Source organism: Callorhinus ursinus, unplaced genomic scaffold (genome assembly GCF_003265705.2).
Source record: "Callorhinus ursinus isolate GAN/ISIS: 27379988/994484 unplaced genomic scaffold, GSC_fseal_2.0 scaffold4, whole genome shotgun sequence".
Lineage (NCBI taxonomy): Eukaryota > Metazoa > Chordata > Mammalia > Carnivora > Otariidae > Callorhinus > Callorhinus ursinus.
Genome location: NW_027397066.1, coordinates 84,531,205 through 84,547,825, shown reverse-complemented (window position 1 = coordinate 84,547,825; position 16,621 = coordinate 84,531,205). Strand labels below are relative to the sequence as shown.

At 36.2% G+C, this 16,621-nt stretch overlaps 1 protein-coding gene across 4 annotated transcripts in view; it reads left to right on the top strand.

Moving 5' to 3' along the window:
* The window catches only part of SLC9B2 (solute carrier family 9 member B2), a 49,159-nt gene that overhangs the window by 9,440 nt on the left and 23,098 nt on the right, over nt 1–16,621 (top strand). For all 4 annotated transcript variants that reach the window (XM_025873536.2, XM_025873530.2, XM_073892054.1 and 1 more), the window contains 6 exons: nt 2,933–3,070; nt 3,749–3,929; nt 8,887–9,057; nt 12,883–13,025; nt 13,884–14,011; nt 15,230–15,405. In XM_025873536.2, the coding sequence (XP_025729321.1) occupies nt 2,981–3,070; nt 3,749–3,929; nt 8,887–9,057; nt 12,883–13,025; nt 13,884–14,011; nt 15,230–15,405 (889 nt within the window). In that variant the 5' untranslated portion in view covers nt 2,933–2,980. The remainder of the gene's footprint in view (nt 1–2,932; nt 3,071–3,748; nt 3,930–8,886; nt 9,058–12,882; nt 13,026–13,883; nt 14,012–15,229; nt 15,406–16,621) is intronic.

Below are 16,621 nucleotides of genomic sequence, written 5' to 3'. Positions count from 1 at the left end.
ATGAACAGTAAGTGCCATGAACATGGTTGCTTTAAAATAAAGGCTACATTTTTTCATTTTCCTAAATTTAAGTGGGTTTCTAAAGTGAGACAGGTGATATAAGTGTTCTTTTAGAAATGGAAATATAGCAGAGAGTAAACAATCAGAACTGGCCAGTTGTAAATTGTTTTCCTGGGGTTACTAAATACTAGTATTTTATTTTACCTTTTCTCTCTGCAGTAACTCTCTGATCTCAAATAAGTACTTTGGTGTCCATGGTGGAGATTATAGGAGAATAGGGAATTTTTTGGGAATGCAAAAACTATATAAATTCCCACAAATAGCATATACTGAGCAACATGCCAAATTTTGATTGTTTACATTGGAAGAGACTTAGAATAACTAATAAAATAAATTTTTAAGGCTTCATTTTAGCCAATAGATTGTCTATTAAAAATAATCATTTATACTTGTTGGCTGTTTAAAAATATTCTTCATAAATGGCAGAATTGGCTGATTTTGGAAATTTAATAAAGGAGGTGATTCTAGACACTGCCCAAGAGTTCCTATGTAATTCTACTAACGAGATAGATGAAGAAATGACAATGATGAGTGTTACATCCACCTCAAGAAGTTAGCCTTGAAAGAAAGAGGTAAAAGGCACTATCAAAGAAAATCAATGGGATTAAGTCATAAATTCTTCAAGTTGGGAGGGACCTTGTCCTACTTAATAAAGAAAACAAAAAGAATCATAGAGGTTTGTATTAGGGAGAAGGATTTGAGTGACTCATAACCACCACTATTGAATGTTTACCATGTGCATGGTTGGAACCACTCTTACCTCCATTTTATAGATAAGGAATTAGTTACAAGGAGGCTAAGAATTTTGGTATATGATGGGACTAGACTACAGACCCAGCTTTGTTCAACTCCAGACCCAGTAGACATCACCACTTACTATATGAGGGGGTCATTCTCTACACAGGGTGAAGGCCAAGTGCCATGATGTGGAACATGATATCCTAACTCTCCAGCCTCATTTCCATTGCCCTCAGCCTCCCACCGCATGCTTCGACAAAGTTTCCCCTTACATCCCACTGGCTTCCGTACCTCCATACCTTTAAGACAAGGGTTCTCTGAACCCAACATTTTTCCTGTCAAAATGCCATTCTTTCTCATGAGTCTAAATTTTGGAATGAGTTTATAAATTTTAAAAATCATATCTACATATATACATACTATATCACTATATGTACATGAGGTTTTTTGAGATGCCACTCTGGCAAACATTGTATTTTTTAAGGAAGAAAAATAGTGGTGGTGGTGATAATGATGGTGGTAGTGATGGAAAGGATATAATTTTCTTTGGAATATTAAATGCAAACATCTTGGCACTTTGTTAAACAGAAAATGATTCCTTGAGGCAGGGGTCCTGTCTAATTAATCCTTGTCTTTATGGCCTAGTATAGTGTGTGGCACATATTAGGTATGCAAATGTGTTAAATTAGATTATCCCTTCTCCCACATAATTTTCTCTTTGCTTCTACCAGGGTTTATAGTTCATGCCTCCATTAAAATATCATCATATTTGTTGCATTAGGAATAAGTTTGATTACTAGTAACAAGAATACTTGACTAACAGTGGTTTCAACAATTACTTCAAAGGTTGGCATCCAAGATTGAGGGAGCAATTCAGGGATATTGTCAAGGAACCAGCTCCTCCTTATCTTAATTATTCCCCTTAGTATAGGGCTTTTTATTCTCATGGTTGAGAGATGGCCACTGGCCTTCCGCATGGTGTATCTACATTCTAGGGAAGAGAAAGAGAAATGTTAGAGGACAAAGAGTAAACAGTATGATCCTCAAAAAGCCTTGCCTTATTCTCTGGGAATGAAAGCCCTCCCCTGGGACTCTCACTTATATCTCATTACACAGAACTGTGACACATGGCCACCTAGAGCTGCCAAAATGAATAGGAATTGGAGTTTTTGGCTTTTCAGCCTATAGCATGGGAAGCCAAGGGCAAAGAGATTTAAGTAGTTGTTTATGGAGTCAACCTATAGGTCTGTCCTACAAGTTTTTTTGTTACTTCATGTAAGTTTATTTTTCTTGGAATATTGTCAGCCTACAGAGAACAAATAATATGTTTTAGTAATCTTCAAATTACCCACAGTGACTGTCAAGAGAGTAGATGTCTAAGACATTGTAGCTATTCAATCAATGTTGTATTATTTTCACTTTAACTTAGAAATATGAACCAGGCAGGAATTAGTGATTCTAGTTTCTCTGAAAATGATGGAATCCATAGATTTCTCTTTGGTGACTCATTTCAACATTGAAAAATTGCCTGGAGCTTTCCTGTTTCATCAAGTTGGCTCATTAGAGAGAACAATTTAACAGTAATATTGCTTGGAATATTTGAAGAATAACTCAGAAAACAGGGTGGGAAAGAAATATAAAAATATTAACAAGGCCTTTTTCAAGAGAGTTAAAGGTGAATAAGAATTAGATACACTATATTGTAAGTATAGATAAATAAGAATACAATACAATATATTGTAATCAAAGAAAAGATTAGCAGTTGAAACTTAAGATTAGGGACTCCTGGGTGGCTCAGTCAGTTGAACGTCTGCCTTTGGATCAGGTCATGGTCCTGGGGTCCTGGGCGAGTCCCCAGGCTGGCCTCCTAGCTCAGTGGGAAGCCCACTTCTCCCTCTGCCTGCTGCTCCCCCTGCTCGTGTGCTCGCTCACACTTTCTCTCTCTCTGACAGATAAATAAATAAATAATTTTTTAAAAGAAAGTTAAGAATAATCCAATTTAAAGTATTTTAGACATTCAGAGTTCTAAGGGAAAAAATAAGTGCCATTTATTCATTTAAACTGCTCAAACTGCTGCTTAATTCATTCATGTAAATTTCCAACTTGTTCTATATCTATACTATTTCTCCTTCAGAACAGATCCATTCCTCTTCCCTGTGTCATCTTATTTCTAATATAAATCATGGGGGATGAAGACAAAGTAACTGAACGTGAAGATTTGGAACCATCCACAGGAATGGATCATGCAGCTTCTACATATCAAGAAACACAGGTAAACCTATGACCAAATTTAGAACATTCCAACCATTTCCTTAAGGAAGGGACTGTATATTTCCAAATATATGATAAAATTATATTCTCTTCATTATCCATCACTCAGTTAACAATTCTCCCCATTCTTAGTCCCCAGCCTCGTACAGTATGCGTGACTACCAGTTTTCCCAGTAGTCATTAGCAGCTCGACCCACATGAGGCTGGAAAAATAGAGAGCTTGTGAAATGCTTTGTGTTCCCAGCCTAACCCCTGGAATGGTTCTGGTCCCCCCCCCCCTTTTTATCACTTAAATTCAAGTAGATGAATGAATCTGAATCTGTTTTCACCACAAATAGTTCTCTTTTTCTGGCCCACTTTGATATATTTACCAACTATTGCCTTGAATGATATCTTAAATAGGCTAATTTTAAACCCAGTACTACAAAACAAAATGGAATACTATGTGACTCAAGCATTTATAATGTTACCAATAGGGACTTAATGGTAAATACTCCTAACATAGTTCTTGTTCCAAGCATTTACTCATTAGCTACTAATATAGCTATGCATTTCCACTGTAAAGTGTTAGCCTTGATTCTAGCAATAGAAATTTGATCTGTGATGTGATGGCTCAATTACTATAAAAATGTACAGCAAATATACAGTTTTAAGGATTCTTAAATTACCTTAAACACAGGAGGGAACAGTTATGAGCTCCAAAGCAACAGATGCCAAAGAACCAACAGAAGGAAGTAACCTCCTGAATAGCAGTGAAAAAAAGCTACAAAAAATACCAACTGAATCAAATAATTTGCAAAGACTGAGACGAGCATTTTCTTGTCCTCCACATGGTTATTTGGATAGAGGAATAACAAATGGTATGTAATTGGTAAAAAATTAATTCAGAAAGAGAGGGTAATAGATAACATTGTTATAATGAGAGATTCCAAAATAATATGGTTTAAAGGACAGAAAAAAGTTTACTTCTCTCACACACAAAAACTACTAGGTGAACAATTCACGTGGTAGATGGCTCTGCTCCACAAGTCATTGAGGGGACCATGCAGACGGGTTCTACCATCTTCAACACAAGGCTGTTGCCACTACCATTCCAGCTAGCAGGCAGAGGAAAAGAGCAGAGATAAGGACATTTTCCTTTTTTGTATCTGAGTAATTTCACAGGATTACATTAGGACTCCAATGAGAAAAATGATTAAGAAATCACTTGTAAACAGAAAAGCACTACATAAATATCAGTTTTAATTATTATTAAATAATGCAACTAATGTTTGAACAAACACAGCTTAATTTATACTTTCAAATGAATCCATCATTTTATAAGTAAGGATCCTGATTTCCAATTCAACTTATTCCAGTACAACTACTATTACCTAAAATATTTGGGGGATTTTTCTTTGGGAGTTTATCTCAGCACTATTTCAAATATTGTCTTTGAGGGATGGATTTGGTTTTTGGAGGCAGACAAACAATATTATGATTCAATTTGATGAACAGATGGATGTTCAGATTCAGTAATGCTGTTTTTTGTTCAAAAAGGAAGTTGTGTGTGTGTGTGTGTATTAATTTTGTACATTGGAGGATATGTGGTATAGCAGGAAGAAGGAGAAAGGGTTTGAAAATGATCTGTAAAGGCAAATTTAAATACAATTTCAAAAATTATGTTGAGGAATGAAAGCACTACTGGAGTATATATATGGCTTCCCAAATAAATATGTTGAAGAATATAACACATTTGATCTAAAAGTTGTGTTTACTAAAAAAATCAGACTCGCTTCTTTACTGTTATACTTCATTTGTGAGCTCTGAAAGACATTTTTGCCATTCTCAACTTGGACAATGGAAGCCAAGCATAATATGATATATTTCAGGCTCTACACATGTTTTTAATGAAATTAGCTAAGTTCCAAAATATACACCAGTTGATAAGGCAACTGATAATTTAATACCTGTTCTGTCCTTTTTATTATTTTTTTAAACTTTCACCATTCAAATCATGGCACATATCTATTTAAAATATTTATAGTAAAAACAGGGATTGCATTAAGGAAAGGGTATAAATGAATGATGTGATTTGGAGACTCATTTTTTTAAATTCTCTGATCGTTGTCCATAAAGCTGCCTGAGAATTGGGAACTCATGATATACAAACACCTCTTCACTTGTTTTCCTGTGCCTCTGTTCCTGAGGCTTACAAGACTGCTCTTTTTTTCCCTGTACTCCTTCCTGTGTCCCGTCAGTGTACTTAAGTATTTTTCTTAAGAAGTAGATCTCACATGTGAAAATATGATTTTCCAAAATCATAAATGAGAAGTAAATTACTAACTGAATTAAATCTGATTTAGAGAAACCTTGTAAATGTACATTTACTATATATTTAGAACTGCATTTTGAATATGAGAAAGGAAAGAAACACTAGAGGTTTAAAAGAAAATGGTCTTGAAGTGGAAAAACTAATTCTACCTTCTGAATTTAGTACAAAACTGGTTTTATACTGTGATAAGGTAAAATTTAGTATCTGGCAATTCCTGCTTTCCCATTGCACTTCCCATACTACATAGAAATTTCAGCTCCTACACCCAACTGGAAAATACAGAAGGCTCTTTAGTTATTTCAATGTAATAGCATCATAGTCTACAAAATCTGTAATAATTCTGTGAGGGTTAAAAAATGGGACATTGGATTTGATCTCCAGCAATATGGTAGATGAGACTCAATGAACAATTCTATCACTTATGTCAATGAAAATATCTGAAAACAATATTTTAAGTCTTTTTAAATGTACCTGTTATCTGTCAAGAAAACAGGAACTTGTCAGACACCAAAAACAGTATGACTAGGAGAAATAAATAAGCACTTAAGCTGGCTTTCACTCTGGAGGCTTCTGCAAAATGCCAGTGAACTTGAGATTCACTTTGAGAATCATGAGAATATAGGAGGCTGTGCTTGAGTCTGCCCAGGTTGGGAGAAGTTTCATAGGAGACATCATTCTTCGTCACCCATATTAGGAAGGGGGAGCCCAATGTGATGGTGAATTTGAGGTAAACCTGCCCTGCAGAGGGAGCCTGCAACAAAACCTTATCTGTCTATTCTGTAGTGTTCCGGGAAGAAGGAAGAGTCTCCACTAAAAATGTGTCCCAGATTGTTAAGATTCTAAGCACATGGTAGGAGCAAATTCAGATCCTATCTGGGAAAACACATTCACCTCCAACAATTCCCAAAGATAAAGTTTCAGGAAAGAGCTCACTGTTGCCCAAAAACCCAAAACCAAACAAACAAAAACAAAAATCACAACATACACAAGGAAACAGATTTCAAAAATTTGCATTATCAGAAAATAAAATAAAAAATATTTTCAAAATCTATGAAGTTAAAGAGGAGGTAGGAAATATAAAACAAGTAACTGTTTATAAATGTGAATAGATTTTAATAAGCACCAAATTGAACTTCTAGAAATGACATAGTACAGTAATTGAAATTTAAAACTCAGTAGATTAGGCAACAGATTAAGTGAAAAGAAGATTGATAATCTAGCAAATAGATCTGAAGAGATTACAAAGCAGTACACACGGAAAAAATATGGACAGTATGAAAACTGGGGTTAGGCAAAAGGAGAAGGGACTGTGGCTGTTTAATTATTTAATCGCAGTTCCAGCAAAAGAGAACAGGAAGAATGGCGAAGAGGAAATATTTGAAGAAATAAAAAAGGGATGTTCCAGAATTGATGGAAAACAAAATCCTAAGCAGACTAAAAGGAAGCCATACTGAAATTAAACATAAGTACAGAACATATCACACTTAAATTGCAGAAAACCAAAGAAAAAGTAAAGATCTTGAAAACAGCCAAAGAAAAAGATTTCCCTAAAAGAGACTTAAAAACAATAATGAAAGCCAGAAAGCCAAGGAATAGTATTTTCAAGGAACTGGAAGAAAGTAACTCTCGGCCTGGAAGTGTATATACCCTGGAAAACTATCTTTTAAGAATGAGAATAAAGGTAATTCCAGATAAATAAAACTAAGAATTTACTACCAACAGATCTTCATGAGAAATATAGTATGCTCTTCCACACTGTTTCTGTACCATGAATTAGTTCATATATGATGGTAAATAAGGAATTGTGTCAGTATCATATGAAAATTTGCATTTGTACATAATTTTTCCTGCCACATTTATATTTTGCATCACCAAGCAATAGCGAGTGAATGCAAAATGCACTGAAAAACAAAAACAGACAAAAGAAGATCAGGTATACCACATCTTCTTTATCCATTCATCTCCCAGAATGTAAGAATTCCTTAAGAAAAATGCAGGCAGCCTGATAGAAAATGGACAAAAGACTTGTACAGGCACTTCTTAAAAGTCAATACTTGAATTGCCATAAATACATGGAAAGGTGCTCAACTTTACTGAACTTCAGGGAAAAGCAAATTAAAACCATAATGGCATGTACTATACATTCAAATTCAGTTTTGAAGTAATTGGTGGTAACAGTGTAAATTGGTGTAACTATTGTGGAAAGCCATTTGGCCATATCTACTAAAGCTGGTCCAGCAGTTCCACTCCTGATGTATGTGTGTTCACGAAAATATATGTACAAGGTTGTTCCACTCTGCACAATTCATAATAGTTCAATTTAGAAATAAACCAAAATGTTCATCAAAAAAAAAAAAAAGAAGATCAGGTATATGGTTTCTTACAATTAAAGATAAAGCCTTACTAAAATGAGGACTTTTTTAAAAAGCTGAACTCCTTCAGGCAGTTAGTTGCTGGCTTAGGGGCTTCAAAGACTTTTCAGCTTTCTACACCATTAAACTATCTAGTGAAACCACATGTGGATGTAGAAGCAACAGTACAGATAAAGTAGCAGCCAACACTTGTCCCTCAGTTAAAACAACAACAAATATTTGATTGATGGAGAAAACTATAATCTGGATCAGATTTAGATGGAACTGCTTTCTATTGAAAGCAAATGCTTTCAGGGTTCTACATGTTGAAGTAGTAAGTGTGGTTCCAGGGATTAAGTCCACAAAAAAGAGACTGTGAGATGCAAATGTCAGTGGAGATTTAATTGCGCTGGTGCTTTTATTAGGATTATTACGGTTTTTGTCAGTACTTTGGTCACGAGTTCTGAGTTTTGAGTGGTCTGCCCAACTGTTCACAGGAGTCTTTGTATTTTCAGCGTACAATTTAGTACAACACAGGCTTTTCAAACAAAGAAACATATTTCACATTCTAATAGAAATGCCTCTATTAAAGGAAATTCTTCAGGCAACAAAGTAATTGTCCCAGATTAAAGGGTTGAGTTGCCATAACAAATAATGATCAAATAGAAAATAGATGAGTATGTGGATAATTGTAAACAAACATTGACTATAGAAAAGAAACAATAACAGTGTTTACTTCAAGACAGAACTAAAAATACTGGAATGCAATTGTTCAAGCATTCTCCTATGAAGAGAGTAAAGATAGCCAATGTTACTCTTTTTATTAACTAGTGAATATTTATGGTAAAATTATAAAGAAAAATAGGGGAATGGTAAAAAAAAAATTCAAGATTGTATTTCCTTCTGGTAGTGTAAAAGGAGATGGGAGATGGGATTAGGAAGGGCCATAGGTGGATCCAAAGACACTGGTAATAGCCTACTTTTTAAGATGGTTGGTAATTACCCACTTGTTCATATTACTGATGTTCTTTAAAATTTACACATGGTTATAAATATTTGTATGTATGTTCAACTTTTTTTAATTTTTACATTATACCAAAACCTGCATATGACAAGTTACTGGTAGAAACTAGTTTTCCTGGTTTATTTCAGTTACCATGGTGGTTCTTCTCTGGGCTGTAGTTTGGTCAATTACTGGCAGTGAATGTCTTCCTGGAGGAAACCTATTTGGAATTATAATCCTATTCTATTGTGCCATCATTGGAGGTAAACTTTTGGGGCTCATTAAGTTACCTACATTGCCTCCATTGCCTCATCTTCTAGGTAAGTGCTAAACACTTTCTCTTTTCTTCAAGAGTAAATCATATTTTAAAAATTGCAGTTTGGAAAGCTTTTGAAAATCAACATAAGATATTTCTGTATTTGCTGTGCTGACACCAAAAGCCAATTGTTAAATTTTGAGTTAAACACAGCAATTTTTAAAAATTAAATTAAATTTACAGTTTTAATTTTTACTTAAAATTAAATAACTTGCATTAAAAACAAGACCAATAGATACTCAAAATTGATCACTTCCTAATTATTTTACTGCATTTTCCCCTTATCTGTGCTCTTGATATTATGGAATTAATATATAATGGTGTGCCACTGGCTAGCTCTTCCCAATTGCACATTCGTTGACATCACGTTGGTAGCTTAACATCAACCACGGTAGAAGTAACTATAAGACGGAAATCAGCAAATGCTACAAAACAGGGCTCAATGTATTGTAAGTCACTCACATCATTGACAAAGGACTGAGGGGGGTCATCTGCCAAATCAATATCAGGTGGCCATATCAATCCAGACCACTGGCAAAGGAAACAGTGTCCCAGGGAAGTTGTTTTCACATTCATTTGGAGAATAAAAAATGCTTCCTCATGCCCCCCTAACAAAACTCCAAAAGAAACTCTTAACATATTTTTGAGTTCTTGTTAGATTATTATTTCTTTTGAACTGTGCTCATATCAACACTGTTTGTAATGAAAAATCTGAAAAGTTCCTTAAAGTCCATTAATTGGTCCAAAGTTATAATACTTCCAAACAATGAGATACTCTTGTAACTATTTTTTTTAAAGATTTATTTATTTATTTGAAAGAGAGAGAGAGAATCTCAAGCAGACTCCCTGCTGGGCATGAAGCCTGGTGCGGGGTGTGATCCCACAACCCTGAGATCACAACCCAAACTAAAACCAAGAGTTGGCTGCTCAACCGACTGAGCCACCCAGGCGCCCCAATACTATTGCAACTATTAAAAAATGAGGCACACGCGCATGTACAGAAGCAGGATTAAATCAGTATAGGAACTTTCTGGAAAGGCACAGAAAACCCATAAGAGTGAAAACTGGTGAATCAAGGTCGAAAGTTTGCAGTTGGGGTAAGTCTTGTACTTGTCAGTAATGTTTTAATTTACCACGAGCATGGATTATCCTTATTATTCTTTTAAAAACAACTGTTGTAGGCTAGTTCATACTTGCAAAAATTCTAGAAACACCCTAACGGCAGAATTCAGAATGTAAGAGATCTTCTAGATTAAATGGCAGCGATGAGAGATGCCTGGCAGTGATGCATCCTGGCCTGATGGTGTCTGGAGCAAGTCACAAAAGCTATGCTTGTCATTAGCCTCTATTCTCAGAGCTTACATACAGAACATTGCAGTAAATTTGTTTAATCATTTCATGTGCAGTGCTTGTGAGGACATGCTGAACAGAAGGTACTGCTGGGGAAGAACAGAGGCCAGAAGCCTCAGAGTGTCTGACGGAGAAGTCTTTTCTGTTGTAGGTCATGTGGTATCAGCGAGGGCACAATTCTCTCACAAGCTCCTCAGCTCCCTCAGTCACTGTCAACTACCTACACTTCCCAGAATGTGTCACACTTCATCTTCACGTCTTGGAAAAAACTGCTAACCCATCCAGAAACTTCTCAACTCCCCAGCCCCTTCTTCCCTTCTTTGAATCCCTCTGACTCACCCCTCCTGTCTGAGCTCATATAATACTGCCTTATGCTTCCATAAAATTGAGGTTGGTTTAACTTGCTCCCCTAGAGGCTGAAAGCTTGTTGACATGAAGTACCAAGTTTTTGTTCATTATTATATTTCTAATACCTAGTACAGTGTCTAAAATACTGAAGGTGAGGAGCCTGGGGGGCTCAGTCCATTAAGGGTCTGCCTTCAGGTCAGATCATGATCCCAGGGTCCTGGGATTCAGCCCCTCATTGGGCTTCCTGCTCAGCAGGGAATCTGCTTCTCCCTCTCCCTCTGCCCCTCCACCTCATTCATGCTCTCTCTCTCTCTCTCAAATAAATAAAGTATTTTTTTTAATTTTAAAAAAATAAAATAAAATACTGAAGGCATTAGGTAAATGTTGAATGGCTGAACAAAAGAAGAGTCAGCAGCTGACATGACAGAGCAATGTCTATTTCATCATAACTCAGCTATAAGCCTTTGCAAAGCAAGTTATATATTTTGTATTAAATTATCTGGCTTGAAGATAAAATAGAACCCATATAGGTATTTGTTGATAATTCAGGTAATCTGACATAGCAAATAATTTTAGGAGCTGTTTGCTATTTGCACACAAAAGAGTGACTGAATTGGGCATTGTATTAAAACATTTTGTTTAGAATTTGACCACATTTCTATCCAAATACTGCAACCTATTTGTCCCTTGCAGGTTCAATTGTTTAGGAATTATTAATGATTCTAGTCATTTTTTAAAGATTTATTTATTCATCTTAGAGAGAGAGTGAGGGGTAGGGGCAGAGGGAGAGAATCTTCAAGCTGACTCCCACTGAGTGTGGACCCCGATGCAGGGCTCTATCCCACAACCCATGAGATCATGACCTGAGCTGAAACCAAGAGCCAGATGCACAACCGACTGAGCCACCCCGGTGCCCCTGATTCTAATAATTTTTATCTGCACATTAAAACCTTTTTTTTTTGGCTCCTCTAATTTAACATATTTTAATTTTTTATCAAAAGTTTAGTCCCTTATTTCATCTAGGGGCTAAGCATAAACGATGTGGTTCCTGAGATTATAGGGTAGTCTCTTTCACACCTAAAGTGCCAAAAAAATATCTGTCAGAATGGCTGAAATAAACAACACAAGAAACAAGTGTTGGCAAGGATGCAGAGAAAGGGGAACTGTCTTGCACTGTTGGTGGGAATGCAAACTGGTGCAGCTACTCTGGAAAACATTATGGAGTTTCCTCAAAAAGCTAAAAATAGAACTACCCTACAACCCAGAAATTACACTACTAGGTATTCGCCCAAAGAATACAAAAATACTAATTCGAAGGGATACATGCATCCCAATGTTTATAGCAGTACTATCAACAATAGTCAAATTATGGAAACAGCCCAAATGTCTATCAACTGATGAATTGGTAAAGAAGATGTGGTATGTATATAATGGAATATTATTCAGTCATAAAAAAGAATGAAATCTCACCATTTACAAGGACATGGATAGAGCTAGAGAGTATTATGCTAAGTGAAATAAGTCAGAGGAAGACAAATACCATATGATTTCACTCATATGTGGAATTTAAGAAACAAAACAGATAAACATGGGGGGAAGGCAAATCAGAAAACACTCTTTTTTTAATTTAAATTCAATTAATTAACATATAATGTATTACTGGTTTCAGAGGTCTGTGATTCATCAGTCTTATATAATACCCAGTGCTTATTGCATCACATGCGCTCCTTAATGCCCATCACCCAGTTACCCCATCCCTCCACCTCTCTCCCCTTTAGCAACCCTCAGTTTGTTTCCTATGATTAAGAGTCTCTTATGGAGGAAAACCGACTCTTAACTATAGAGAACAAACTGATGGTTACCAGAGGGAAGGTGGGTGGTGGATGGGTTAAATATGTGATGGGGATTAAGGAAGGCACTTGTAATGAGCACCAGGTGATGTATGGAAGTGCTGAATCACTATACTGTATACCTGAAACTAATATTACACTGTATGTTAACTAACTGGAATTTAAATAAAAACTCTAAAAAAAGAATATAAAAGAGACATGAACTCAAAAATAAGTAAAGTACCAAAAATATTTTCTGTATTTGTATACTAACTAAAGAGTTATTGACTTCTCCATTCTAGGTATGCTGCTTGCTGGGTTTCTTCTCAAAAATATCCCTGTCATTAGTGATAATGTACAGATCAAGCACAAGTGGTCTTCCGCTTTGAGAAGCATGGCCCTGTCTGTCATATTGGTCCGCGCTGGTCTTGGGCTTGATTCAAAGGTATGAAGTGTAAATTTCTAATTGTTGACCAGGAATTGTATTCCTCCAATACTGCTACTATTGGGAACCACTGAGCTTTAGACACTGTGTGACAGTCTCAAGAAGAGAATGGAGTTAATTTCACACAGGACTGACTATTCCCAGAAGATGTCTCATATTCTTTCTTGGAGTGAGGTGGAATTACTCTATGGGGACAGCACTAAGAGTGAACGCTCTGCTTTTCTCTAACAGAGATACAGGTCATCCTTGTAAATAATGGTGATGAGAGAAAGTATTACATTTTTGGTGTGCAAAGCCTTATGCAAGTGTTTAGAGCTAACTATACCAGCTCAAGAAACTGTTTGGTACAGAGGAGGAGTCTCAAATATGCTTATTTTAATGTGATTACTAACATATGTTTTTGAATGAAAGAATGAATCTTCCTGGGGATGAAGATTTTCACCCTGGCCTTTTTATGGGGCCACCAATTATTAAAAAAGCTAATGCTGAGAGTGTTCAATCAGCTAATTTGGGGATTATTGAGTACAGACTCTAGAACATCCTGCCTGAGTTCAAACCTGGCTGTGTAACTTAACCAATTTCATGATCTTGGGCAAATGACTTTAACTTGTGCCTTTTTAGATGAGGACGTCTAAAAATACTGGGAATAATAATATCACTTATATCATAAGGTTGCTATGAGGATTAAATAAGCTATCTCCAAAACACTTAGAACACTGAAATATTTGTTAAAACTCATTACCTGGAAAATTTATGATAATCCAGACATGGTCTGAATACTCAAGAAAAAGTATTTAATGTCATAATCTCTACCTGTCTTTCTAGGATTATTTTAGTATCTCTATTTTTCTATTTCAGGCCCTGAAGAAGTTGAAGGGTGTTTGTGTAAGATTATCCATGGGTCCTTGTCTGGTGGAGGCATGCACATCTGCTCTTCTTGCTCACTTCCTAATGGGTTTACCATGGCAATGGGGATTTATGCTGGGGTAATGATTTTTCTTTGTAATATGAAAATAATGCAGAGATGTTGAGGGCTTTCTCTGATTCCATACAAGAGAATGCATAACAAATTATTTTAAGGACATCAGAAATTAAAACATAGGTATTCCAGCATCATATAAATATTATAACTTCAAAATATACTATATATAGTATATGTCTAACTTTTATAGCAATTATGATTTAAACTATTGAAAAAGTAATATTACTATTACTATTAAACTACTGAAAAAATTTTACCTACACCTGATTCCATGCTGGTGAGAGAAATTGCCATCTCTCACCTCAAAGTCTGTCCAGAGGATAATAAATGTGTCAACAGTTATCAACCCCTAATATTGTTTTTCTCCTTCTGACACCAGACAGTTATGATTAGGTGGTTCTACTGTCTTCCTTCCACTGCCAGTTCTTTGAATGGTTAACAGTCATGAGAAGTAAATAAACGTGAGAAGCACTTAGTAAGAACTTAGTACTAATAAGTAGGCAAGAAGCAAGAAATTCTTACTTCTCATGGTTGAGACTGTGGAGCTGTTCTGCCTGGATTCCAGTCCCAGCCCCATGACTTTCCAGTATGTGACCTTTGGCAAGTTCATGAATCTCTCTGTGTCTCAATCACTTCACTTGCAGAATGAAGATAGTGATTGTAGCCACCTTCTAGGACTGTTGTGAGGATAAAATTAGTTAATATAGGTAAAGCACTTAAAATAGTGTATAACATTTTCGGCTGTTACAGCGTCTGCTGGGGTTACTCTCGCCATCATGGCCATGATGGCCTTCTCCTAATCCGTTGTCTTTTTTACATACCAAGTCCCAACAGAAGGTCCAACATCACTCGGTTCCAGTTTAAAAAGTCCACACTGTGTTTTTCAACCCTCATACTATGAATGTTTTGGTTTTGTTTGTTTGTTGTTTTTTAAGGCAGATTCCTAGAACTTAACCCCATGAGGCCTTCGGTACCACCCATAATTACATATTTTCGGGCAACCTAAGTAGTTCCAGTACAAGCTGTCTGTGGCCACACTTGGAAAAAGTGCCCTATAGAATGTGTGTGTGTGTGTGTGTTTCTGGCTTAGGGCTTCACTGCCATTTGAAAGACGGTAGTTGTCTAAAGTGTAACCTCTAGAAGAGTAGAGTTTACTAGAATTTCCACAACAATAATAACAATGAGTACACCGGATCAACTGTTTAAAGTGCTGCCTACTTAGTTTTGTTTTAGGTGCTGTATCTCCAGCTGTCGTGGTACCCTCAATGCTCCTTTTGCAGGAAGGAGGCTATGGGGTTGAAAAAGGCATCCCGACCTTACTCATGGCTGCTGGCAGCTTCGATGACATTCTGGCTATCACTGGCTTCAACACATGCTTGGGCATGGCCTTTTCCACAGGTAAACTGGTCAGTTCACAATGAGCTGTTCTCTTGTGCCCTAAAGACATAAATTATGATGTGACAAGCAAGGCATATTTGCTTGATAATTGGGTAAGGCAGACTGAAATAGAGAAAGCAACTCCAAGAGTTGGTTCTATACCTAAGGAGGGACCGGTAGCTTCCTATTTTACTCCCTTAACCCTCTGGACATGGACTGTTCCAGTGGTCTGGTAAGGCATTAGTGGGGGATCCAGAGTAGCCAAGTTTAAGGAAGGATTCGAATAGCTTTTGCATGGAGCCTTCTGGGAGAGTTAAATCTTGCAGACTTCACACATAGATGGGTAGGTTTTTCAAAGAGCACCAGTGACTAGAGAGCCATCCAAGGGGAAGGAAGAGCATTCTTTAAAGAACAGTTTCTCCTCTCTTCTAACATTTTTGGGCAATAACTGCAATGATTTTAATGGCTATCTTATTAGTACTCACTAAGTGTCTGATATGGATGTATTTTGTGCTAAATAGTAATAAAAGAAGGGCACAAGGCACTTTTTGTCTCACGCTATTATCAACACTTTTACTCTCCTTTGGCACAGCACAAGTTTCTTTTTAATCTATGTCCAAGATCAGGAGATAAGATTTGCAATTCCATATTATTGACAAAACTTAATTGTAGCCTAAGTTTAGTTTCCAATATGGGAACACACTTTCTTGGAAGGTCATGTGTTTTCAGTCTCTCTAGTTATCTTCCCGTTTTACAATTTATGCTGATTACCTAGAACCTCACTTCTTCCCCATTGCCCTAAAGTTGCCTTACATCCAGTCACTAAATTATTCTTAGCAAAACATGGTTCTCATAGTGTTAGTTACTTTTTGGCACAAGAACCAATGAGTATTCCCTATTATCTATTAGGTCAAATTTACACTCTCGTCTTTATTTTCATTCTACCATACGTGTCCAAATTTATGTTTTCACTGATATCCTGGTATACTTCTTTCTTTATTTTATTTTTTTATTGTTTTCTCTTTCCCAGCTTTATTGAGGTATAATTGACAAAACTGTAAGAGATTTAAAACATGCGGCATGACGCTTTGGTATACATGTATACATTGTGAAATGATCCTCCTGTCGAATTAAGTAACATTTCCATCACCTCACATATTTACCTGTTGTTGCTGAGAATATTTAAGTTCTACTTTCTTAGCAAATTTCAATTATCCGATACAGTTTTATCAATTAC